General features: G+C 40.7%; 1 protein-coding gene across 2 annotated transcripts in view; it reads right to left on the bottom strand.

Annotated features, from left to right (window-relative positions):
- LOC126106906 (ubiquitin carboxyl-terminal hydrolase calypso) overlaps positions 1-27766 on the bottom strand; it is a 199011-nt gene that overhangs the window by 87916 nt on the left and 83329 nt on the right. For both annotated transcript variants that reach the window (XM_049913323.1, XM_049913324.1), the window contains exons 4-6: positions 19229-19439; positions 6963-7134; positions 5987-6190 (exon numbers count right to left, since the gene is read on the bottom strand). In XM_049913323.1, the coding sequence (XP_049769280.1) occupies positions 5987-6190; positions 6963-7134; positions 19229-19439 (587 nt within the window). The remainder of the gene's footprint in view (positions 1-5986; positions 6191-6962; positions 7135-19228; positions 19440-27766) is intronic.

Here is a 27766-nt window from a genome sequence, read left to right as displayed (position 1 = left end):
CAACAAAGATCCACCAACTGCTAACTCCATTCGGCGATGGTATGCGCAGTTTAAAGCTTCTGGATGCCTCTGTAAGGGGAAATCAACGGGTCAGCCTACAGTGAGCGAAGAAACGGTTGAACGCGTGCGGGCAAGTTTCACGCGTAGCCCGCGGAAGTCGACGAATAAAGCAAGCAGGGAGCTAAACGTACCACAGCCGACGGTTTGGAAAATCTTACGGAAAAGGCTAAAGCAGAAGCCTTACCGTTTACAATTGCTACAAGCCCTGACACCCGATGACAAAGTCAAACGCTTCGAATTTTCGGCGCGGTTGCAACAGCTCGTGGAAGAGGATGCGTTCAGTGCGAAACTTGTTTTCAGTGATGAAGTGATGGGGTTATGTGAAAGATTCAGTGTTTAAACCTCCTCTACCAAGAAACGTGCCAGAACTGCGAGCTCGCATCAACGATGCTTTCGAACTCATTGATGGGGACATGCTGCGCCGAGTGTGGGAGGAACTCTATTATCGGCTTGATGTCTGCCGAATCACTAAAGGGGCACATATCAAACATTTGTGAATGCCTAAAAAAACTTTTTGAGTTTTTGTACGTGTGTGCAAAGCATTGTGAAAATATCTCAAATAATAAAGTTATTGTAGAGCTGTGAAATCGCTTCAATCATTTGTAATAACCCTGTATTAATCAGCTACTTCACAATGAGGCCACGAATCCCTAAAATTGTGCCCTGAAATGGCATCCATTCTGTCTGAGATTTTGCCCACCACACCTAGAATAGCTTTTCATCACCCTCTCAATCTCTGCCGTATCCTTGTCAGACCCTGTGCTCCTTCTCCACCAGTCTCCCTACCCTCTGGCTCCTCTACCCCTATGACCATACCCACTGCAAGATTTGCCCTACGCACCCTCATACCACCACCCATACCCGCCGTGTAACTGACAAAACATATACTATCAAAGGGAGGGCCACCTGTGAAACGATATGTCATATACCAGCTGTTATGAAAACACTGTTCGGTCTTTTAACACTGGCATGATGGCCACCACATGATCAGTGAGGATGAATAGTCACAGGCAGAGGGTGTAACAGGCAACATACAAGGATATACGCTCTACAACACGACAGTCGTGACCTCACCACACGCAATATATGGGTTCTTCCCCCGGACACCAGTTTCTCAAAACTCTGGAAGTGGGAACTCATGTTACACCACTTTCTCGGTTCTCACCACCCTCCTGGCCATAATTTACGTTAATTTAGTTTGTCTCAGCATTTCTTCACAGTAAATACTGCTTTCTTTGTGTGTGTGTGAGAGAGAGAGAGAGAGAGAGAGAGAGAGAGAGAGAGAGAGAGAGAGAGAGAGAGAGAGAGAGAGGATGTGCAATTTTGTTAATTATTTTGCACACAGTGAGTCTCTCGAGGGACAACACGTGTCTCCGAACTGAAAGGACAGACATATTAACTTCGGGGGAGAGAGAACTCGTGGGGCATTTGTGCGGGTTTCGAGGATCATTGCCCCAGGTCGGAGTAACACATTAGCCCCAGAGTGAGCCCGACAGTCGACAGTATCGGAAGCAATTGCAGAAACAAACGAACATTTTAAAAAGTATTCATTCTCTCGTGATGTATCAAACTGTCAAGTTGACATTTACACTCTTTTGTGCCATACGGAGAGAAGAGATATGTCATGTTCCTGTATTTAGAAAATTTTATTAAGAAGAGGTAAACATACTGTCTCTGAAGAACAAATGGGAAGTACTTTCGAAGAGATTCTTCACGTTTATTTTAATGACTTTGATGTCGTGTGGAAGCCTATTTACTTCTCGCGTAAATGCAGACTGCATTATATAGAAGAAAGGTCAGAGAAATATAAAGCGTCAAAGCTGGGGATGAATAAAAAAGTTTGCAAAATAATATCCAGCAGTTACAGCTCACAGAAATTAAATGTAGACAACAGAACATCATCATAGCGTACATGCTTTACAGATCCAAAAAAGAATTCCTCCGAATGCTACAGACTTCTCAGTCCAGTTCACATGCCTTTTGATGACTCTGTTCCTCTATTATATGGCGAGTTCTTACCTTCAGTCCTTCAATTATTTGTGTTGTACTGAGACTTTTCATTACTGTAGTTGTAGTAGTAGTAGTAGTAATCTCAGTTCTCAGTTACACAGTGGCTAAAACAGAGTTCCACAACGAAACGCCATGACTAAGGACAAGTTATGTCTGCTGAGAGGATAATTTTGTGTCCCTTTAAACTGGCACGACCACCAACCAGCTGTCCACCAAAACGAAAGGCTGACACCCGACAGCGGTCGAGAGCAGAGGCGACCGACCAGTGACGGAACACAACTGTCAAAGTTCGGTGGCCGCTTCACGACCCGTGCTACCCATATTCCGCCCAATTGCACTGCAGATGGAAGTTGTCCTCCCAATTCATCTTCTGACCCTGTAGTCCCGCCTCCCCACTTCCCGGTCCCGATACCTGCTGGCCCCTGGCCCACAGGCCCGCCCGACCTGCTCCTCCCTAGCACAATGCACTGCGTCGGACTCCCCTGCTGGAGGCCGGAGCGAACTTCCGAATGACGTGTCGGTGTCCTTATACAAGGTCTCGAAGTTGACTCCCACCCACCCTCTCGGGATACGGCACAGGGTCAGCACCGTATCACCGGAAGCATTTTCGAAAATACTGAACACGTATTTTTTTCATTTTTTAATCCTACGCATAGTTTTTGAAATATTTTGTTATTTAGAGATAAAAAAACTGACCCACTGTGTTTACACACTGACAGAAAAAAAAACACAATACAAAGGGGGAGGCGTGCAGCATAAACAGAAATTGATAGGCACGTTTCTCCGTGTAAAAGATTACGTCTATTCAAATTGTGTGCCACTCGCATCAAGAGTGGCACTAGTATCGCCACTATAAGGACAGAAATAAAGTTCGTTTTAAATATACGCCGTAACGGTTGTGAGCGTCAGTTACCTTCGAGATCGGCCGAGGTGAGCCGATGTCAGTTAAGAACGCCTTTAAGATGACAAAGACGTTAACACACGAGTGAGTTTCAACGAGGTCCCGTAACAGGGCTACGAGAAACCGGACGTCCCTCCTGCGATACTGCGGAAAGGCTCGGCAGGAACGTAGCCTCGGTACGCGACTGCCGGTAGGGGCGGTCACGAGAACGACCGCCGCGTTCAGTGTACGGCTCTGGTGTGTCGCACTACGAGTGGCAATACGAGCGGCAGCTGACACGACAAACTGTTACAAATTGGATATTCCGAGGACAGCTCCGACCCAGATGCCCCGTGACGTGCATTCCACTGACCCCGAACCGCCACCATTTGCACCTCCGGTGACGTCGAGACAGAGCTCGATGGAGGTCAGGGAGGAGGCTTCTCGTATTTTCTGATGAAATCTGGTTCTGGCCGAGTGCCAGTGATGGCTGTATGTTGCTTAGGAGGAGGCCAGTTGAGAGCTTGCAATCAGCTGTCTGTACGCTAGACACACCGGACCCACACCCGGAGTTCCGGTCCGGTGTGCTGTTTCGTACGACAGCAGGAGCACTCTCGTAGCTATCCCGAGCGACACGACTGCAAGTCTGCCAGTCGATCTGGCGATTCGAGTGGTCGTGTTGCCGTTCACGAACGGCATTCCGGGGGACGTCTGCCTACAGGATTACGCTCACCCACATCCCGATAGTGTAACCTGACACACTCTACAGAGTGCCGGCACGCTGCCTTCGCCTGCTCGATCGCCGGATCTTTCTCCGATCGGGCACGTACGGGACACCGTCGGACGACGACTCCGGCGTCGTCCACAGAGAGTGTTAAGCGTCACTGTACTGACCGATCGAGTGCGACAGGCACGGAACTTATCCCTCAAACTGACATTCGGCACCAGAACGACAGATTGCGTTCACGTTTACGTGCTCGCATTCCACAGTTTAGCCATTATACCGGTCACTGATGGACCGGCGTTTTACATTTGCAGTGGCTTATCTCGAGCTTACATTAACCTGTCATCTTGCAATGTTATCAGTTGAATACGTTACTTAGACAAATATATTACTGAAATTTCATTACTCTACATTAATTATCTTTTGGTGCCGTGATTTTTTTCCCCGTCAGTGTATATCCGAAAGCATAGCAACATTTTCGGTCCCCCCATCTGTGTGCCGGCTACACATTCGAATCTCATTTACACGGCGTATAACAATGTCAGCTGGAACTATCGTGATTCCAGTCGTAATTGATTATCTTTTTCGTTTTGAATCTAGCTATCCACATTGTATATATGTAGTCTGAGCTTACATCTGTCTTTATTGCATTTCACACAAATTCAATACCCGGACAATATTTTTCAATATGCTACCTGCAACGACACATCTGATTTTTCCAAAGATCGTGTTAATTAAGAGTAATCGATCACTATAATTATTACTATGGGGGACCATAGAAGAGGTAATCAACAGTTTTGGACACACTGACACACGCATTAGGAATAATGGAATCTAGACTTTAGAGAAATGAGTTTTAATTTTCTTGAAACTAATTAATTCAGCAGAGAAATGTAATTAAAATTTAGACACACTCAAAATTACATTGGCATTTTGCACCACTATACCTGTTTAATTTCTAAGTTTTACACTATACTTCTGTTGCCCTAATTCTTTGGACCAAACAGAACCCATCATTAATCAATTATACCATTAACTAAGTATTTGCATCAACTAACATGAATTCAAAACTTGCAACTTTACTTGTAAGAAGTGAATTCAAAGTGTAGTTATACACAATAGTTCTGTACCTTTTTTTATTTACTAACTGATCATTATGCAGCCAAATTATTGCCTAAATGTATAGCTCTTTCACTCCAGTAAATTTCAATAAATTTCAACTATACTGTTTCATAAATTATTACATAGTTTCCAAAATACAAAAATATCTTTACACCAGTTCATAAATGCTCCTTCCGACCTAGAATCTACCATGTGCTTCCACTTCTTAGACGCAATACCTAAGTACCGATGTCGGATGCCAGCAGTCGACGTGTCGGCATGTGCAATTCTGTATGTCATCTCTCTGTGAGTCTCCCTGATCAAAATTCAGATGGCACCAATCCGTTAGCCATATAATGCTACGAGGTTACTGTCTCCTTATACTAAGTTGTTAATTTCTTAGTGTCAACTGTATACATTTCTGTGCACCGTCATCAGTCCTCGTGAAACCTATTGCATCCACTAACTGCATAATTTGGTACCGAGTTTGGAATGTTCATCTGTGAAACTTCTTATACAAAAGTGTACTCTAAACATTCAGTGACACTGATCTGGAGGTTATAGTGTGTGTCTACTTACGGTCAATATCTTAAGTGAGAATGGAGACTGGCCATTCTGTTGCTTCAAGTTTTAATAAGAGTGCAAAAAGAGTTAAAGTAATCCAAACACTGTGTTGCAGTCACTAGTTGAGAATCTATCATTAAAGCAGTTTACAGCAATACGGCAAACTCCCACTGTAGAGACACCGAGTTCGATCCAGGATAACAGGTTAATACACTTACAGGTGGGTTGTTAGTTATTCCCCTTCGGTTCTAAAACCAATTTTGATAACGTAAGACAAGTCACTGACTGTGTCACTCAAGAATGTGCCTTCTCCGTGACGGGTTTCACAAGCAAAGGCTTACAGACGCAGTTGCAATATTTTTTCCGGTAACTCACCTTACAGGGAGAGGGAATATTCTGTAATTCTCAAAAATGTATTTACAGCTATTATATACTTGACACCTCTGCTCTTATCTTCCAGGGAAATGTGTGTAGAAATTCTGATTCACAAAGTGTGACTTTACAACAGATACTGTACTACGCACCGGCTAGTCACCCCGGATTATCTCTCGTGCCGAACTGTAAAGTGAAGCAATTTCACGAAATGCAGCCAAAATTTATGGCTCGTGAGTAGAGAAACATATTGTGAGCAGCAGAGAAATGCCCACCTGTCGCGTGCCGGCGACAGTCCGTCTGCCTCCGCGTCACCGTCGGTTCCGTCGCCACCCGGCACGTCGTCGCGCTCCTCGTCCTCCGTGACTGCCGATGCCGACGGCTTCTCGTCTCCTTCCTCCTCCCGCTGCTGCCGGTGTCGGTGCTGCTCAGACTGTGTCAGCTTCACCAGCTGCTGCAAGGCTTCCAGCACAATTTGCCTGCGGATCGCAAAAACTGAAGTTCGACACTGTGGGCTTTTATTTGCAAAATATTTGTGCAAAAGTAGCAAACAAATGCTGGGAAATGTAAGAAGAAAGCAACAATTTGTAGAGCTGTCTGAAATGAAGCTACTCTCGTGAAATAACTTTCTAGATATACTATCCACAGAAAACACAGTGCAAATAAATAAAAATGAAAAAAATTAGTGTTTTGGATTGCATACTAGAATCTGTATATAAATCACACAACACAGCAGGCATGCAGAACAAATGCCTTCAACTTAGATCTGAAAACTGCCTTCGATCCTACAGCGAGTGTACTGAAAATTTCACGTGCAGTGGTAGAGGCAGATCATCTGTGTAGCTCGAGATAAGTAACAGACTGAGGACCAAAACTTTGTCAGTACGATCCGGCACCCCGAGCAAATTCTAACTACCCCACCACCCTCCCTGGAGACAAAAGGAGGCAGTAGCGATAATTTCCCCTATTTCAGAACATTTCAACTTATGTACGAATGAGGAGGGAAAGGTACGAAGATAACGAGGCACTATGGAGTGCACAGGGACAGAGGTACAGAAAAGTCAACAATTCGGCAAGCTGGTGCGAGCCAGAGTGCAATGGGGGATATTTAATAAAGACTGTGGAAACGAGTGGAAATTGATTCCAGTATTTGGGATTTCTTATTTCCCGGGAGACCGAGAATGTGAAGGAGAGCATTTTTGTGTAGCAGACAGACAGCTAAAGATTGTGTAGTGAAGAGATGTGGCTCACCTGTTGGTCTTGAGCATCTTGATCTTGCGGGTGAGTGCAATCCTCCGGTCGGGGACCACCGCCATCAGGTTGAAGCGGATGTCGTGGTACGGTTCTCCCGCTGTGATGCCCAGCCTGTCCGTGATCACACGTCGGAATTTCTCCGTCCAGTCTTCCTTTTCTCCCCACGGGCCTACGTGTGAGAAATGTCTCAGAATAGGTATTCGCGAAGTGTCTCGGTTAAAACAACGGGCCGTAACTTCGGTGTGCACTAATGTTAGAGGAAAAAATCTTATCGATAAAAAAAAAGAAAAGTCGGCACTCGTCGTATGGTAAGAATTAAAAGTTTCTAGGTTCTCACAGCGAGAGCCAATTCGAACAAAATTGGTTCTCAAAATTGCACATGACCTGCAGCTCTCGTATGGTACCACAAATGCTTCCACATCTACGAGTCCATTCCGGAATGTTACCTCTGCCGTTTGCTGCCGGAGAGTACTTAACCGGGGTACCGATTCGGTAACTGAGATCTGCCAGTCGTACGTTCATAATTATCTTTACCTTTACACGTCTTTCTGCACTCGAGTTGCTCCTCACCTCACAGCTGTCGTCTCGCTACACAGTACCACTCGTAGCTGTATCGAACTTCTTCGTCCTCTGCAGGAAAGCACTGTGATAGTGGAAGATTATGTTTACTATTCACTAGCTACGAAATTGGGTAACCACTTCTTTTCAAAATCTTTCTCTATTTAACAGTCCCCATAACACTTTCAACATATCAATTAAACATTCACATTTAAGCTCTTAATAACTGAACTCGTAGACAGAGGACCGTTAGTACCCCAAAGTCAAAACGTAAGAAAGAAATTAAGTAATTCTGTACAATCTTCAATTATTTTTCTTGTCCCAGAACAACAGCCAGTGTTGTCCCGACCTCCTCTTCTTCGGCACAGACGGCACCCCAGTCACGATGTCAAAGTAGAAACGGCTCCTCTTCCACCGCGAAAACAATAGCTCTGCGTCGTGCCTCGTGGTTGTACTGTGCTTCCATTTGTATTTCGTATCCACGTACAAACAAAATAACGCATGCACAATATGTTTCTACAAAATCACCTTTTGTCGGCACAGCAAAAAGTAAGTGGGACATGTTGCTACCTTTAACAGCTACTAAGATGAAAGATCTCGTGTACAATAATGAGAATGAAGAGTGGTCAGCATGCTCTACAAAATGGACTCGTCAAAGTTTCACTCGTACAGGCTCCAAAACTGATCTCAACACACCCCTATTGATAGTCCGTAGAGATGTGGTAGTCATACATCAGTGGTTAGTCATATGTAGTCAAGTGTCTTAATGTCACCGTGTATCACATACCATCACAAGAATCAAATAATAGAAAATCCAGGATGGAATGTAACCATAATATGAAAAGAAAAATTTCTACTCACCATATAGCAGAGATGCTGAGTCGCAGATAAGCATAACAAAAAGACTGTCACAAATTAGCTTTTCGTCAGTATGACCTTCGTAAAGATAGATGTGTGTGTGTGTGTGTGTGTGTGTGTGTGTGTGTGTGTGTGTGTCACAGTCATCTATTTTTGATGAAGGCCATACTGGCCGAAAGCTAATTTGCGACAGACTTTTTGTTGGCCTATCTGCAACTCAACATCTCCACTATATGGTGAATAGCAACTTTCCTTTTCATAATATTGATTATATCACAAGAAGGATATGTATGTATTCACGTGATTATACAATATATTCCACACATATAAATTGTATTTTTGGACTTAATGTTTGTCACAACTTATTTCTTTGCTCTTTGGAGCAATTACGCACTCGTTATCAGTTTACTGCTACTGCTGCACTTGATAATGTGCAACAGCTGTCTAAGGGACTTTAACTCTTCTACGGAGGATCAGATTCTCCTGAGGTTATGAACTTCTTTAATGGATCAATATTGTAAAGTTATTTTTCTCGACCCATTCTTGGGTCCACCAGAAACAATGCTTTAACGATGTGATATCCCTGTTATCTTAAAAGGTCCACAATACCTAGGAAAAAACTTACTTATTTGCTTCTCGAAGTCCAAGTTCTGACAGAATTCTTTGATTAGAACTATGTCATTTGTCTGGAATAATGGAATTTGTGCTCTCTCATTGTATTTCCTTACTCGTAATTCTGCATGTCTGTAGATTATCACCTACTATGTAGTTTTTTTCTTAAAGTAGATCATTCAAATGGCTTAGCAATAAAATTTTTATTCATTACCTCTACAGGGGATAGTCCTGTAGACATATGTGGTAACTCATTCAAGGTTCCTTGGAACTCAGACATACGACTTGTGCTCAGATAATCCCTATCAGAATAATACGTCCTACATAAACATCCAATCTCTTTCACGACTCGTTCACATGGGTTTGATTTTGGCTGGAACTTTGATATACAAATGTGTCTAACTCCTACCCGTGTTAAGAATTATTTGAAATGATTACTAGTAAACTGTGATCCATGATCCATTAACATTCTCCATGGTTTGCTATATCCACAGAATATTCCTTTAAGCAATTTATTATAGTGGCTGGCATAGCCTGCTTAATGGGCTATAACTTTGCATATTTGGACTGACATCACAGACAACTTCTTTTATGTAACTCATGAAAAAAATCTGCAGCTTTTAGATCATGTAGTGCCTTTAGAATTGTACGATACATTGTGCATGAGACACTAACGCTATTTTCTTCAACACTCTGGCATACCTCATACGTTCTTAATATTTCTCTTCTCTTTCGTCTTAAAGCCTTAAAATAATAGAATTTACTCATACACTTGGATACAGAACTTATAATGGGAAACCAGGACCGAGGGCAATGAAACAATGTCCCCAGTTTGGAACAGGGTTTTTAGTAAACATAAAAATAATAGATTCAGTAACGGATTTCCAAGCAGTATCACCAAGAATTGCGACTCTAAGCTAAATAAGCCTATACAATAATAAATGCTCATGCCCCAACAAATGAAAAAAATTGTCTAACAAAAACAAAGAAGTAGATAAATTTTGGGACCTTCTAGAACAAACTGTGAACAGAGTAAATAAAAAGAATGTAAAAATCTTATTGGGAGATTTCAATGCTCAGCTGGGAAAAGAAAGGAAATATAAAGATATAATTGAAAAATGGAGTCCACATAATTTTACAAACAAAAACGGTCAAAGACTTGTAGAACTCTGCAGAGAACACAACCTTATATCTAAATCAACATACTTTAAGAGGAAGCCAAGTAAACTTAAAACATGGAAACATCCAGACTGGAGGAAGGGCGAGTGGCAGCTAGACCATTCATAAGGAGATCCACAATGTTAAAGTACTGAGAGGAGTAGACACAGGCTCAGACCATTATATGGTTAAAATTAAAATCAAATTCACTCCGTTAAAGAAGAGGACCGGAAAAACTAATAAAATAAAAAGGAGGTTTGACCCACATCAGCTAATTAAAAATAATAAGTACCAACAAATAACACAAACAATCAAATTAACAGATGATCTAGAACAACTAGTGCCTAATCTTAAAAAAGAAGCAGAGAATCTAGCTCCCTTGAACCCACGAAGGAAACATGCAGTGGACATCAGAATGTGACAAATTCCATGAAGATAGACACCAAGCATGGTTAAAGTTTCAAACACATAAAACTGAAGAAAATGCCATCAACCTAAAAAATGAAAGAAAAAAATTCACTCAAAATATTAGAAGAATCAAGAGAGGATTTCATAAAGATATTATAAAGTCTATAGAAGGTAATTATCATAAAACCAACTCCAGGAACTACTACAAAATCTTTGGGAAACAACTACAACAATATGAGGCCCCTACATTAATACTGAAAGATGAAGATGGAAGAATGATACACAGTAACAAGGAAAATGCAGAAATCATGGCAAAAGCATTTAACAAACTTCTGAATTGCAAGGAACCCAAAGAACCCTTACAAATCAACATAAATACGCCAATAAAAACCAAACCTAACAAACTAGACCCTCCAACTTTCCAAGAAGTAGAAAAAATTCTTAAAGAAAAAAAAATTATAAGGCATGTGGAGAAGATCAGGTTTTTGTTGAAATGTGGAAATATGCAAGTGACGCAGTCAAGACCTCCTTACACATGGCTCTAACAAAAATTTGGGTAACAGAACAATTTCCCGGACATTGGACCACAGCTATCATCCACCCACTACACAAAAAGGGAGATAAGAGCAACCCAGACAACTACAGAGGAATCTCTCTCCTAGATTGCACATACAAAATTCTATCCAAGATCCTATATGAAAGAATCAAGGAGCAATTAGAACAGGAGTTAGGGGAATATCAGGGAGGTTTCAGACCATGGAGAAGCTGCGCAGAGCAGATAATTAGTTTAAAATTGATTATGGCATACTACAAGAAACGGAACAAACCTCTGGCAATAACATTTGTAGATTTTAAGAAGGCATATGACTGTCTCCACAGACCTTCAGTATTAAAAATTTTAAGAAATCTAGGACTCCATCCAAAACTAATTAAAATAATACAACTCACTCTAACCAACACCAAAGCAAAAGTGAAGTTTGGAGGAGAAATTTCGGAACCCTTCCTCATAAAAACAGGCTTAAGACAAGGTGACTGCCTATCACCATTACTGTTCAACTGTGCACTGGAATACATAATGAGAGAATGGTACAAGGACAATCCAAAGAGGATAAGAATTGGAAGTGCAAAAGATGATATTAGCTTAAACTGCTTGGGATTCACTGATGATCTTGCTCTCCTAGCCAACACCATTCAAGAAGCCAGGCAACAAGTGAAATCACTACAAGAAATAGCAGAGAAAGAAGGCCTTAGAATATCATTTGAAAAAACGGAGATTATGCTAACTGATCCACCACTTGCAAACAAAATTACAATAGGAGAACAGGAAATCAAAATTGTTGATAAATTTAAATATTTAGGCGAAATAATAACATACAATCTAAATGAGAAGCCATCATGGCAGAATAGAATAAAAAAACTGAACTATGCAAATTACACTACCAAAACTACATACAACAAAAAAAGCCTATCTATAGATGCAAAATTAAAACACTATAAAACAGTTACACAACCAGAAATAACGTATGCAGCTGAAACTATCTTCAAAACAACAAATACAGCAGAAATTGACAGAATACTAAAAATAGAAAGAAGAATAATTAGGACATGTATAAATAAACAGTATAAAATAAATGGACATTGGAGAATAGCATCAAATGAAACAGTATATAAGAAAATAGAACCAGTCATGAGCACAATCAGGAAGAAACGCATCTCATTCTTTGGACATCTGATGACAACTCCAGAAAACAGAATTAGTAAAAAAATTGTGAAATAGCAAGAGCGACATTAAATGGATCACAGAAATTAAGGAAGATATAAAAGAACTTCAAATTACAGTAGATGACCTAAAAAATAAGACAGAAAAAAAACAGAATACTGTAAGACCCGCAAACCAGACTACAAATGAAAATCAACAAAAGGAGTACAGGAAGAGTTGTCTCGGATGAAGAAAGAAAGAAAATATCTGAAAGAATGAAGAAATATTGGGCAGACAAAAGAACAAAACACCTTTCATATAAGAATAGACTCAAATAATTATATTACCTAAATATCATATTAAGTTATTGTTGAACCAAATTGTATCCCTGTGTAACAACTTGTTTAGAACTTTGTATTTTGAACTAGAGTGGTCCAATGAAGGCCATAAAATAAATAATAATAATAATAATAATAATAATAATAATAATAATAATAATAAAACACTTGATATTCCAAAGTGCCTGTAACCTTTATGAATAAACAATATGAGATTGCTCTCCACAATTTTTTTCAAAACAGCACGTCATCCACATAGCTTTATCTTCTAATAATAGTGATGTCTGTTCACATCTTTCTCACTTATTACCAAAATATTCATTAGTTTTTACATCTTGTAATGTTAGTCTCCTCAGTACAAAGATATTCAGGATATGTGTTAAAATGTAACTCATGGCCCATCAACCCTATTATTTCAACGCTCTCTGCTGATGAATGAAACCACTGGACCGTATTGTACTTTTGCATAAATTTCTTGAATTCAAGATTTGTGTACAAAACAATTTTTTCTATAATTTTCGAATCTATAAATAATAAAAATATTTGCAATTCACTCGTGCCTCCTCCCCTCCCCCCTTCCTTCCCCACGTGGACCAGGGAGATGAGTAATAATATTTGATGCTGGTGTCCTAGAAAATTTTGAATGGATGGGTTTGTTGGTCCATATTGTCTCTAAGTCTTTACCTAGCTCAAAATTTCTCTCATCATCTACATCTGACTGAGAATTATCAAACTCTACTGCTCCTGCCGCACAATGAAATACATCATCCTCATCATCAGTATTAGATAATACATCATCCTCGGTTTCTGAACAGTTTTCTGCATCGATATTGTCACCATCCTCTGACTCAGCCTCCTATCAGAGAACCTCGTTGTATATCTCCTCAGGAGGCCTAAGGAGTTGATGCGCCATTTTAGTAAGATACTAAAAGAGAAAACGAAACTTAGATGTAATACAAACATCAATATGAGGTTGAATCCTCCCCACAAAAGAAACTAATAAGTGTGACGTAAACAGTAAGGTGCGGTCGGATCCAACCCGGGCGCAGGTAATGTAGGTTTCGGATAGAGAGGGTAGCTGCAGGTCACTCACCAACTGACGTGGCCTCCTCGGCGTTCTCGAGACGACTGGCTGGTAGGGTAGCTGGAACCACAGCGCTCTCAGAAAAGGGAGTGGGAGTTATACAGAAAACAGACTCGCTGGGGTTGGATCCAACCCCAAACTTACCATTAGAGGGTTAAGTTCTTGTTCAGTGTTATTTCACTCTTGCCACAATTTTTGAAATTCATTCCGATACTTGACAGTCTCATCCACAGGATTAGAATTACCACTAGTGGTGTCTACTTTTTCTCGTACATTCTGTTCTGCAAATACCTGTATATGCTTCTCCAAACTATTTAAAGTACTAAGATCGCTAGTTCTTTCAATAAGCTTTCGACACAAAGATAATCATTATACCAAAGTCACGAGTAAGAAATTAATTAAGCAGTTCCACACAAACTTCTTCCGTTTTTCTTTCTCTGGAACAACAGCCACTGTCGTTTCAGCCTCTTCCTCTTTGGGATCCACGGATTTCCCGAGACGTAACGTCGGTGTCGACAGCTCCTTCTCCACAAGGAAAGCACTCGTGCTCCGTCTCGTCTCGTGGCTGTACTGTGCTTACATTTGTATTTCGTATCTGCACACAAACAAAAAAATGCGTGCACACTACGTCGTCTTTCCTCACGACGTCTTTCATCAGCACAGTAGAAAGGAAGTGAGACACACTCCTACCTTGAGTAGTGACACTTACTGCCACAATTCCAGAGATGTAAGTGGCATTTGATACCAAACGACAGTTGATCATAGGAAAAACTTTGAATGAAATCAACATACGAAACGATAGCAAATAGTTCACTGTTTGCGTCGGCCAATATAATGCTATATTTTGGGACGGTGCACTCGAGATTAAATGCTGTCAAAATGTGCAGTCTAAGCTATGTAATGTGTGAGAAATGCAGGGCAGTGGGACAGTACCCTTACTGGTCAGAAACCGAACGCTTCATAAAGAACACCTCACACAGGTGACAAATGTTACGACCCAATATCTCGGTGACAGCTCCTACAAAACTACTGTCTCGTGGCAGCTCTCCTCAGTATCGGCCCTCGAGCACCACTCGACAGTGCCTGGGACCGGTCAGTGGAAAAAGAAGCGAGATTAGACTTGGGCATCCCAGAGTGTGGCCACCGGAGATGGAGTACGAACTCTGATTAAGGAAAGACGAGGAAAGAAACTGACCGTGCTCGTTTCGGACGAACCGGCACCTCTTCTCCCTCTCTTACCCCTGTATCTCGTAAAAACCTATGTGAGATGGAGAATGCCCACAAGATTATTTGGTATACCCCAAAAGATCACAGATCCCACAACTGACACAAAATGTCGGCTCTGCAGCTCCCCAACTGCCTGACACGACACACATTTTGCAGACGGCGAGACACTGACCGTTCGCCCGTCTCACTGCCTACTCCATTTCCACCGTAGCTATAGCTCGCTGTATACTTGTTATTTTAATAATAGCTGTAGTTAAGTGGTAAATAAGGTCACAGCGTGTCCACACAGATTGCAAACTCTGGAATTTGCAATAACAGTCTCATTTTTATTATGTTGTCGGAATTCTCCATCTACATCCATAATCTGCAAACTACTGTGAAGTGTACAGAAGATAGTAATTCTCACTGTACTACTTATCAGGGATTCTCCCTTTTTCCAATCGTGTACAGAATGTGGAAAGAATAACGGGCTAAACATCTCTGTGGACACTGTAACCAGTCTACTCTTTCTTCGCGAACCAGACGAATGTACATAGGAGTTGTAATACACTCCCGTATTCCTCACTTACAGTCCTTCCTTAAAACTTGTAAATTCTCAATGTCCTATCAACAAACCCTGTCACTTACACACTTTAGCTACAACTGATTGTACATCGTCATTTCTTTCCTATACCTCAGATTGTTATACCCACGTATCTGAACGAATTGATTAAATCAAACTGTGAATCACAGACAACGAAGCTGTAGAAAACATCATTCTTTTGTTTCACGATGTGCACAATTGTACATATATGACCATTTAAAGTGAGTCGTCAACCTCTACACCATTTCGAAATATTATCGAGATACGACTGAATGCCTGTACACTTTTTTTCAGTCAGTACTTCAGTATAGATAACTGCACCACGTGCAAAAAAATCTGACATTACTATTGTCTGCTATTTAATTATTATGTAAAGGGTGAAAAAAAGTCTTTTTTTTTGAAGGGCCGTAAAGCCCAGAATCTGCAGCCCTCGTCACATCCCTGTCTGACAGCAACTGTCACCCTTTCGAGGGGCCGATGCACGATAACACTGAAGGGGAGGGGTTCAGGACTATAGGGTGGGTCCTCTAATGTCTCCCACTCGAGTCAGCGAAAATTCTGCGTTACAAGATTTGCTATACGGGGACGTGTGTTGCTGTGGAGCAGCAGCACCCTTCGCCACACCAGCTTTTGTCACGTACAACATCACACTCCAGTGTTGCCCTCGACACCAAAACGCGTAAGGTGCTTTGGGCACACAGACAGCCACAGACGAGGCTGGCCTCCGAGATCGACCGGTGTCTCGTGTCAAGTCACGACCGGCACAGAACTTGTCGCACCGTTCCATTTTCGAAACGTGTGTTGCCTTGCGCACTCTCTTCATTCTCCGACAGAAGTATACCGGTGCTTGTCATTCAGAGTTGTGGAAAGAATAACAGGATGTCGGTCCCGTTCGGACGCATTCGATACGAACATCGCCGCAGTTCAAGTTTCCGCATTTACTGCACGCACGTCGGGAAGGCACAAATGCTACACTAATCCTGTGCCTACACTTTGGTGCATCATACTCGTGCTATGTTGCATATACACAGCAGTAACGGCCTCCAATGAAACTTTTGATCACCTCTTAAACGACACAACAGAAGGGGTCCCAAACACACTTCCCTGTGGCACAACTTAAGTTACTTCTGCTTCTGTCAATGACTCTCCATCTGAGGTAATATAATGTGGCCTCCCTGCCAAAAATCCTCAATTCAATCACAAATAAATTTTACTCAATAGCCCCTACAGTCAGTCATGCTTTTGACATTAAGTGAAGATGTAGCAAAAGACCACTCATGACCTTCTGTGTGACCCCCATACATTTGGGCATGAGCAGAAATTGAAAAAGCGCACGTGTCTGTGTGTGTGTGTGTGTGTGTGTGTGTGTGTGTGTGAGAGAGAGAGAGAGAGAGAGAGAGAGAGAGAGAGAAGTAGATATGCTAAGGTATCAATAATGACAAATCGGTTCAGTCACTACTTGTTAGTTGTTTTTATGATGGTTTCTTTTGCAATACCATACAAGGTGAAATTTGATGTAACATAATAGTAAACATGAAATTAATGTGAGTCTTCAATGGATGAAGGAATATGGGATTTATAAGTTCCAATTTACGATTACAATTTGTAACAGATCATTTCTGGGCCACGACTGTCAGTAAATTCTGGTCACTACTGTGAGTGAAAGAGTCCCTTTTCCAGCTCTTGGGGGGAAGGGAGCCGCTAACGTGCCTAGAGTGAAGTGGCAATCTTTGCTTGCTATGGCTGAAGAGTGTGGCCTGAGCCGAAAGGGTAGTTTTCGAGGGTGAGTGTTACCCACAGAATGGCTGGCATTTCCTTCCATTTGGCAGCAGCACTTAACAGTAATACTATGACGGCGAGCAGAAAGTGGCCAATTCCAGTGCCAACAGCCCGAAACCTCAGCACGTGGTGGGAGTGTCGCAGAGCTGTTGGCACCTCGCGAGATCGATGAGGGAGCAGGTCGCTCCAGTTGGGTGTGGAAGGCGAGATGAGCTCTCTGGGGTAGAGGTAGTGTGGAGGCATATTTCAGAAGTTCGTAGCCAGTAATTAGAAAACTTGTTCTCTAGGTGTGGGAAGTTCAGAATGTCTTTGGAAGGGCACTCCATTTCACACTGGTGTGAGATATCTAAGACTATTGGCCGTTTTCGATACGGGTGTTTCCGTTTAGTGAGTGTACAATAGCTGTTTACGAAGAGACCATGTGATGGGGCGTGCAGCAATCAGCTATCTGGAAGTGTCCCCCGACAGACGAAGCGGACTTTGTAACGGATATTAGAAGTGAATAAATTGCGTAAGACTTCAGTGGCAATTTGAACTGTGGAGTTCTCGTGTAGGTTCTTATCCTCTTTAGCTTTATATTGTGATCCTATGTGGTATACATAGGAGATGGTGGAAAACAGGTGGGTGACAGTGCATTACAGTGTCTATCGTCCAATCCGGTAGTCGGGCTCAGGACTCTTTCGAGAGCAGTCAGATTGCTGCAAGACATAGTGGTTCACTGGAGGCGATCAATTTAGCCCCATCTCGCGAGTCAAAGCGAGGACGGCAACCCTCACTTACATCGACAGCATACTTGTAGCTGGTCCGAGAAATTATCTAGGTCTGCCAACAGACATTCGGAAGGAATTCTACAGAGCAATATGTCGCACAATTTGTCTCGCCCGACACACGGCACCGAGAGCTCGCAGACTCCGGCTGCGGCCGCGACGGGACTTCCCCGCCCGGAGTGGAAGCTCCGAGACGACTGACGAGGAGGAATGTTTCCAATTCTTTTTCCGTAAGGTTAAGATATCTCGTAACATCTGAGTTTCCAGCCACTGCACGTACCAGTTGCTTTTTATACACTTCCAGTTAGTGACACACACAAATATTCAGTCACTAGACACAACCAGTGTGCGGTCATATACAAATATTCAATCACTATTGCCGACATTTGGTTTCCAAAATTCCTCTTGTTCTTTGTAGATCCTCTTTGCAACAGAAGACTGTCTGTGTGACAAAAATACTAACAATGTAATGAAAAAGATAGATTGTGACACACTATATAGAGGAGGCATCGAGTCACAGAGACAACAAAAATACTGCTATATATGTCAGTTTTCGGCCAAAAGCCCTTCTTCCAATGTAGAAATCACACTCACATTAGTACGAGCACGACTAACACGTACACAGTCACCGTGTCCGGCGGCCGAGGCCTGGGTGATCGGAGACTGTGCAATTCGGTGTCACTGAGACTGAGAGTCACTAAATGTTCCACTGTAGAAAATGCCACCCGGGATGCTGCTACCAGACCACAGAATACCACAAAGCACATTTATTCTTTGGAGTCACCTGCAAGATACAATAATCTGACACGCTACTGTGACATAACTGACAGTCATCCAATTCTTACGACCACCGGACAGACGACCGAGGTGTCAGAGGTACCGACAGAACCGAAATGCAGTCCTCGAGCCTGTAATTTATCTCCGATACACACCACACGTGTTAAAATTTATAAATGTGTAGGGACTGGAGACAGTTTACCCTATTAATAGCAGTGGCCTCCTCTGCTCTGCTGCATTCTCACAGTACAGAGGAAAGGAAGGGGGCATCAGTTAGAAATGAGTACTAGGCAATGTAGCTTATTGGCATTTTAAATTCAAATTTCAAGAGTGTAATAACATACAGAATTATTTTTTATTTATACACGACGCTACAGTAACGTGCCGGGTCCCGAGCGACTGAGACGGTACTCACCGTGGTCCATGGGGAACGGCTTGAGGCCGTCCAGCTCGAACAGCTTGCCGTGGATGGGGACGTAGCTGACGAAGTGGAAGGCTTCGCCAGTGTAGCGACCCGTGCTGACCCCACCGGACGACGACGACTTGTCGAGGCGCCTCTTGGCCTGCGGCATCGCGTGCGAGTTGTGTGCCTTGGCCAGCTCCGGAGTGTTGCCGATGGCCCAACCCTGGCGGTGGAAGACAGGTGGGTACAGGCTTTCGATACTTTCCCGAGTAAATGCACTTTCTGGTGACACTAAAACGGGCAGAAGCTGCTGTGGTGCAGTTACAAAGAATCCTATTAATTACAGGAGAGCCAGTCGTATGTTTCAATCCGGTACTCTGTACCTTCGCCACGCGTGCACCCTTACTGCTAATCTAATCCCCTACTGTACTGCCACCTCTTCCAGCCATCACCTACCCTCCCTCCATCCCTCCTTCCTTCCTTCCTTCCTTCCTTCCTTCCCTCCACTCCACCTAGTAACACAACCCCTCGGGCCAATCGTGCTGCACTGACAGGATGAAGTACGAATCAGTCGACTCGCGCCTGTCGACAACCGTGCGTGTCGATTGTACGGCGAGTGGTTACCTTTACTCTTCTAACCGTTTATGATCTCCCGTCGACGGATTAGCTCGTGGATACTCAAACTGGATAGCTGAGATACTCGATCCTCTGTTGTTTACTTCTCTCTCTTCTCGGAGATCCCTTCCTCGAACTTTGTTTCCCGTGTAACAAAAGGAGAAAATCTCACCAAATGCCGGTCAGAGGCTGTCGCGGCAGCCACTCCTCCCGAGATCGGCGCGTGACGTCTCGTCTGGGCAGCTCCTAGGGTGCAATTGTGAGATCTTCTGTAATCCCATCTGATCGTAATGATATTTTTCGGTAACTGTCCATTCCTTAACGGTGTGAGCTCTGACGGCACACGGCAGAAACCCCTAAAAATACTCGACGTGACATTTTCTGACAATAACTCCACCACTGCACTTTTCCGAGTGTTTCCGCTCCGTCTCGTACTGCAGGGTCTCGCGATCGCAGCCCCGTGTTCGACTGTGATGACTGACCGACCTAAACGATTGTTTGTCTGACACTTTTTCAGCCAAAATGTGAGTAGGCGCAGAATCGCAGAGGTTAACGGAGTGCCGTCCGTCTCCGAGGCGTGAACGGCACGTACCTCACACGACACTGACTCGGCAGAAAATGTGACAGCTTTTGACCGACAGTGGCTAAGGTCGACCGGGGTATCCCGATTTCTCTCCGGCTGACTGAAACTGCCCATCCACCCGAGACGGGGTCATCTGTAGTCTCGACCGCACTGTCGTATTGTGGGTCACCTGCCACCAATGGGGCTTGTAAGTTCATTTTTAGACTGGTGTTTTCTGTATCTGAATCAACAGCAGAACTACTGTAGCGTACGAGTCCTGTAACCACTAGAGTTCCACACACTGTCAACAGTGCTGTTGGTGCATTTATTGTCAATTTTAAGTTTCACTGTGAAAGAAGGCTGTGAGTATTTTTCAGTTACTGATTTTTCTGGAGAAATAGAATCAATAAATAACACGTTTGTTGCCCATTATTAACTGGTATACTTTGCAGCCTCCATCTCCTACATCATTGTCTGAACCCAAACGAATTCCTAAAATATTTGTACAACTTGATACAATTTGTTATGCAGCAATTAAAGACTTTGGGGCTGTGGTACAGGGAAAGATATGCTAAGATTGCAACTGGAGACGCAAACTGGAATAATGTGACATTAATGTTTCAGTGGTTGTGTTACATTACTATCCAAGATCTCATTTTTCAGTAATTTCACTACTCAGCCCGCTGCCATCATCTTAATGAGAACAGTAACGATTTTAGTGCACTGGCCCAAACTTCAAAATCTTTAAATTTTATGTAGGTGGCATCCCCACAGCTTGTAAATGTTTAAAAAATGTCACAATCACTGAGATAATCTACTGCTTGGATAAAAACTTATTACTGACCATGAGTTTCACTCAACGAGATTCACAAGAACTCAGGCTGACATACTTAACAAGGTAATGTCATGAAGGTAATAAGACAAACTGATCCGTCTGGTTCTTTTATAAAGGCAGTCACTGACAATAATTCTCATGCACCATAGCTGTAGTCCTCAAGAGATTCTGGTTACAAATGTGAAATGGTGGTGCTTACACAAACAATACAAGCAACAACACGAAACACATCCGTAAATGGCGTAAAAGCACTCTGCACATTCACAAAATTCACTGCCAATTTCTGTTTACTCGATTCTTTAAACCTTCGCCTGTATAGAAAGCTGATTCTAAGTCACATTTTATTACTATTAATAAGTATCACAATATGGGATTCCTTGTGTTACAGTCTCTAATGAGGGTGAGTCTGTAAGAACTACCTGCCCATCTACATCTCTGTGTTCTTGCTACTGGACGCTGCACATGTCCTGGAGGAAGGGTTTTTAGTTTGAAAAGTGAGAACTGCAAAGAAGCAGTAAACAAAAAGTAACTAAATAGGGTAATTGAACAAGCAATGTTGCTCCCCCAAAGTAGATGGTTTTCTGTTAATAAACATAATACACTGATACTTAGTGCATAATCATTAATTTAGAGGTGCTTCCTCCATTAACAATTTGGAATTACATGTGCTGTTTGCTCCTCCAAGTCAAGCGAGGAGATCTTGTAACAAACCAGGTGGATTAGTAGATCAGAAATATGTATAAGTCTGCTTGTGTCTGTATATGTGTGGATGGATATGTGTGTGTGTGTGCGAGTGTATACCCGTCCTTTTTTCCCCCTAAGGTAAGTCTTTCCGCTCCCGGGACTGGAATGACTCCTTACCCTCTCCCTTAAAACCCACATCCTTTCGTCTTTCCCTCTCCTTCCCTCTTTCCTGATGAGGCAACAGTTTGTTGCGAAAGCTTGAATTTTGTGTGTATGTTTGTGTTCGTTTGTGTGTCTGTCGACCTGCCACCACTTTCATTTGGTAAGTCACATCATCTTTGTTTTTAGGTATATTTTTCCTTCGTGGAATGTTTCCTTCTATTATAACTGAAGTATTTAGATAGCTAATGTTGGATATATGTTAGTAACGTTTATCTTCATTTAGCTTCTGAGTAATTAGCATTCTTATCTAAAATACTGTTACTGAAGTTGAATCCCATATTTTGGCAAATTAGATAGCATAGTTCAATGGAAATTGCTGTGGTATCTAAAAGTTCACATTCAGAAGTATCTCTCTACACAACTGATTGGCTCAGAAACACATATGTTTAATTGTAACCTTTAAAACTCTATCAAACAAAAGTGGATGAATTTAGTGTTAATTATTTAACTTTATAAAAGAGAGGCTGATTGGAGCCATTTTACTCAGTCGGTGGAAAGATATGATGTGAGCAAGATCTGCGCTCAAAAATTATTGTACACTGTGTGCAGATGAGTTTATCACAAATCACAAGTCATAAGAAGGTGCCGCGTTTTATCTAAATTCTGTGTCCGAGAGTTTGTACAGTGACTGTTTTTCAAGGATTGACTGTGAGATTTGCAATTAATCTTGGAAATATGTCAAACTTCGTTAATGCATTCTGCAAACATAGTATTGCACTTTGCACTGCATTATTTCTAAATGATATTTATTGTGGACGCCACGTTTCATTTCAATATGACTATATACTTGGAAGGACAGTAATTAGGTAATGTTTTGCGATTTACTTGCCACACATAAACCTTTGGCTCAGCTCAGTGTTAGGTTACTCCACTTTAACAATCTCAATACAGAACACCAGTAGAGTGTCGTATGTAGCTAAATGTTTATCTGCGTACAAATTATAGTGAATCAGACTAAATCTGGCCATGAACTGTAGGTTATTTAATATCAGAGTGGAATTAAAGTGTTTTGGACTGTAAACCTGGTGTGCACCACACCATACAATACAAAATAGCCTAATTTCGACATTCACTTTTCGGCCAGATTTGACGGACTCAGCTACTGGAGGCACATCAGCACAATTAAATACGTCTACACTTCAATCTGAACATGGAACATGTCATAAGAACAAATTTATATTTTCATAAGATCTGGTATGCCAATGTTCTTTCCACACTTCCTTGGCGGTCTTCAAGTATCCCTGCATAATTGAAAAGTTTGTTACGAACATTCAAACGTATATATAAGATTAATGTATGCATAAGATAATTCCTAGACTACTTCAACCTAGTTCTGCCAGAAACCTTGTGAGGTGTAGTTAACAGAGAGCACAACTCTGAGTATTACTCAGCAGGCTTCGTGCTGCACTCAACGACAAGCACATTGATCGGTTTTACTGAAGAGTTCGCCAATGGAACAGCACATGCCCACCAAAAAATTCTTTAGGCTCCCCTTAAATGTAATTTCAGTAGAAGTAATGATACAGTTTAGTCACCATGAATATGTGTCTGAATACCCACTGTTTTTCGTAATGGAGCTACTATATTTACCTGATCATAAGATGAGGTTTTTTCACACCAAATTCATCATTTGAAAAATACAGGGTTTTCTTATGTTCACAGATTAAACTACTGCTGCTGAGGTTCAGTAGAGTATATAGGGCTAGTCTTACATTTGGGCCAATCCAAATGAAGTGGTCTAATAAAAATTAAGTTGGTTGCTTGACCATTTTTAAATATTTTAATTACATAAAAGATAATTTCCCCAACGTTGAGAAGCTGATATACTTTTCAGATGGAAGTGGTAGTCAGCATAAGAACATAAAGAATTTTTCAAATCTGTGCAACCACAAAGTAGACTTTGAGTTGGAGGCTGAATGGCACTTTTTTTGCAAGGGATCGGTTGGTAGGACATGTTCTGAGGCATCAAGGGATCACCAATTTAGTACTGGAGGGCAGCGTGGAGGGTAAAAATCATAGAGGTAGACTAAGAGATGAATACACTAAGCAGATTCAGAAGGATGTAGGCTGCAATAGGTACTGGGAGATGAAGAAGCTTGCACAGGATAGAGTAGCATGGAGAGCTGCATCAAACCAGTCTCAGGACTGAAGACCACAACAACAACTACAACAACAACAATTTTTTATATGTGATTACCCTATAATTGAGAATTCAAAACAGTTTTTTTTTTTTTTTTAATTTACCTTTCACCTTTACTGAATGGCGGCCATTTTCGTTTGTAAGTGCGCAACGATGTATCAGTTTAGAGACATTAGCAAAAATATGAATATCTCTGCATTGGGTTAAGTTAACAACATTGCAATAGACGTGATTGCTTTTTGAAAAGTGTCCTCTACAACATTGTCTATTACACAAAATACCGTAAATTCAGAAATAACCAGTCAAAATGACCTCCAAAATTTGGTATCCAAATTTTCAAAAATCCACTTTTTAGGTCCAAAAATAAAAAACGAGGAGTGATTTATGAGAGTCTATTTTTTTCCTATAGTTAGATATCATACACTACTAGCCTCATATAGAGCAAGAACACTTACAAATGTTTCCTTAATTTTTATGAATTTTTGAAATTTGAAAATTTTCATTTTTTGTAAAGTTTGGGATTAGTTATCTCAGGTGGGACTGAATATAAAAATATGATTTTTGCACATTTTGTACACCTATATGATAGCAACGTACTGTAAAAATTTTAACAATGATATCTGACTGTGAACAAAGATATGATTTTTTTTAAATGAGGAGATAATTCACATTATTCTACAACTGATCTTATGGGTGTGGCCTATTCATGGGTGATACTGGCGGGATATAATCAATACAAAATGTGGAAACACCACTGAAATTATGATTTATATTATTCTGACATGCTTAAAATAAATATTTTCAATTAACATCCTTGCAAAAGACATACATGTCCTGTACTGTGAGAACTTGGTCTGTGGTTGGTCTTTGTAGGCTGGCTTTACTTACTTCACGTTATGTTGTACCTCCTACTCCATCGCAAGCATTTTTACCATGGCAAGATGCAAAAAAGTGCCATTCAGCGTTCAACTCAAAGTCTACTTTGTGGTTGCACAGATTTGAAAAATTCTTTATATTTTTATACTGACTACCACTTCCATCTGAAAAGTATATCAGCTTCTCAACCTTGGGAAAATTATCTTTTATGTAATTTATTACATACTTCAAAACACATGTGCAGCCAAAGTGTTGTGCTCTAAGTAGTCTCTTAGAATGCAAATTGAAGAACTGCAAACTTCATCTTTCTCATTTTTAAAGTAGAGAATGAATGGATGCACTGTCACCTGGCCAATGACCCAGTATTGCATCCTGAATCACAAATGTAAAATTTTCTGCAAAATCAGCTAGCACTATGCATTGTTTCATGAAGTTGTACTTTTTTGCCCTTCAAAAACTTACTTTGGATTTTAGAAACATAGTGGTGACTTTTGAGTTTTTGTAAGTTATCAATTAAAGATTCCAAGTATTCTTCCTGAGATTTAACCACTGTTATCATTTCTGCCCTGTCATTTGTGACCCACTGTTTGAAGGTAATAATGTCAGTAATTTCCTCATCATATTTGTGAAACAATTAAATAATGGTTTCCTTACCAGTGCATTTATTACACAAACTCATCACGCAGTCAGAACTCTTAGTGTCACAGACCATTAAATCTAGTAACTCTTTGTAGTTTTGCATCCACAATCATCAGTTTGACATTTTAATGATATAAACAAACACATACGGAGTGTGTCTCTGAGGATCCACCCAAAATACACCACTTAGGGCGGAGGTCACAAAATTTTGACCTTCCACTTTTTCATTCAGTATGAGAATTTTTGAAAGCTACATAAAGTTCATTTAAATTTGACAGCACTAGTTGTTTCTGCTTTATTACTTTAACTCCATTTATAACAACTCTTTTGCTATCTTTGCAACCTGGGCACATTCTACTGTTTTCATCATCTTCACAAAACTGCTGGATCTTTTTAATTGTTTCTTCACTTATACCTACTCCTATCTTCTTTCCTAAAACTGGAAGAATGCCTTGCTCTTTCACTAATTTTCGGATTAGTTTAACCAAACGATGAGAAATGTTGAATTCATTAACTATTTTTTCTCTTGACCATGAGTCAGGGAGCAAACTTAGAATTTTAACTTTTTCCTCTTTAGATGCCACTGAACATTTAATTTTTAATTTCTCTATTAAGCTCAAATATTCACTGTCAGATGATGCTGGTGGCAGGTTTTCTTCTTCTCTAGAAATAATGTTGGTATATGTATTATTAAAGCATGATTCCAAATCTTTTCTAATTTTGTCTGAAATTTGTTGTACCTTATTTTCAATAGCTATTTTTCTTTTTCTGCTATTTAATTTTATTATTTTTGAAGCAGGAGATACGTCTAACTTAGAACAAGCAAAACCCAATATGCTAACAGCTTCCTCATTAGGAATATAAATGTCATTAACAAGGTTACATGATTCTGGTTCTGGATTCACAACAAATATTTTTGAGAAACAATTTGGGCACAGGGAATTTCCAGGAATCACATTATGTTTCACTTGGAAAGCTGTTTCATTCTCACATAACAAGGACAAATGTTCATGTTTTATTTCCCTCAAATATTTAATAATAGGCTTTTTATGAGCTTTAAAGTGGATCACAGCACTTTCTTCCAAAAATGTGGTTGTACTTCAGAATATATTTCTTCTCATGATACTTAAACACTGATGTTACAGAAGAATTGACTCAAAATTTAAACAAAGTTTGTCTAACTTCATCAAAGTGATTGACATTTTTTTGAAGCGGAACGGTAAACTTTTTTGTGACACACTTCACTTGCTATCTGTCCAACAGAGCACTGTTCATCCATATTATTGCATTCTAGTTAATCTCTCTAAATTAATTACAAATTACACACAGAACAAAGCACACAACACATTCTACACTATCGATGAAGTATGTACATCAACTCTAACAGAGGTTTCAGAACAGACTGACTAAAACAATGCCACACCCAGCAATAATGTACTTCTTTATAGACAATAAACCTAAATGTAAATGGGCATTTTTATAACCATAGAACAAAAGCAAAAGCTCCTATTGTTTAATACTGCATTACGAAAAATAAAAAAATTAAATGAATACTGGGTGATAGTGTTAACTAAATATATGTTACAGTTAAATTTTATTACAATGAAACAACAAACCATTTAAATAAGCAACAGCCATAAGATCAGTTGTAATGTGAATTATTTACTCACTTTCAAAAATTCATATCTTTGCTCACAGTCAGATATCAATGTTGAAATTTTTACAGTAGGTTGCTAACATATAGGGGTACAAATTGTGCAAAAATCATATTTTTATATTCAGTCCCACCTGAGATAACTAACCCCAAACTTTACAAAAAATTCCAATTTTCAAAAATTCATAAAAATTAAGAAACCGTTTGTAAGTGTTCTTGCTCAATATGAGGCTAGTGTATGATATCTAACTACAGGAAAAAAAGACTCTTATAAATCATTCCTTGTTTGTTATTTTTGGACCTAAAAAGTGGATTTTCGAAAA

This window comes from Schistocerca cancellata, chromosome 10, assembly GCF_023864275.1.
Source record: "Schistocerca cancellata isolate TAMUIC-IGC-003103 chromosome 10, iqSchCanc2.1, whole genome shotgun sequence".
Taxonomy (NCBI): domain Eukaryota; kingdom Metazoa; phylum Arthropoda; class Insecta; order Orthoptera; family Acrididae; genus Schistocerca; species Schistocerca cancellata.
The sequence above is the reverse complement of the archived record's forward strand: the minus strand, read 5'-3'. Positions and strand labels throughout refer to the sequence as shown.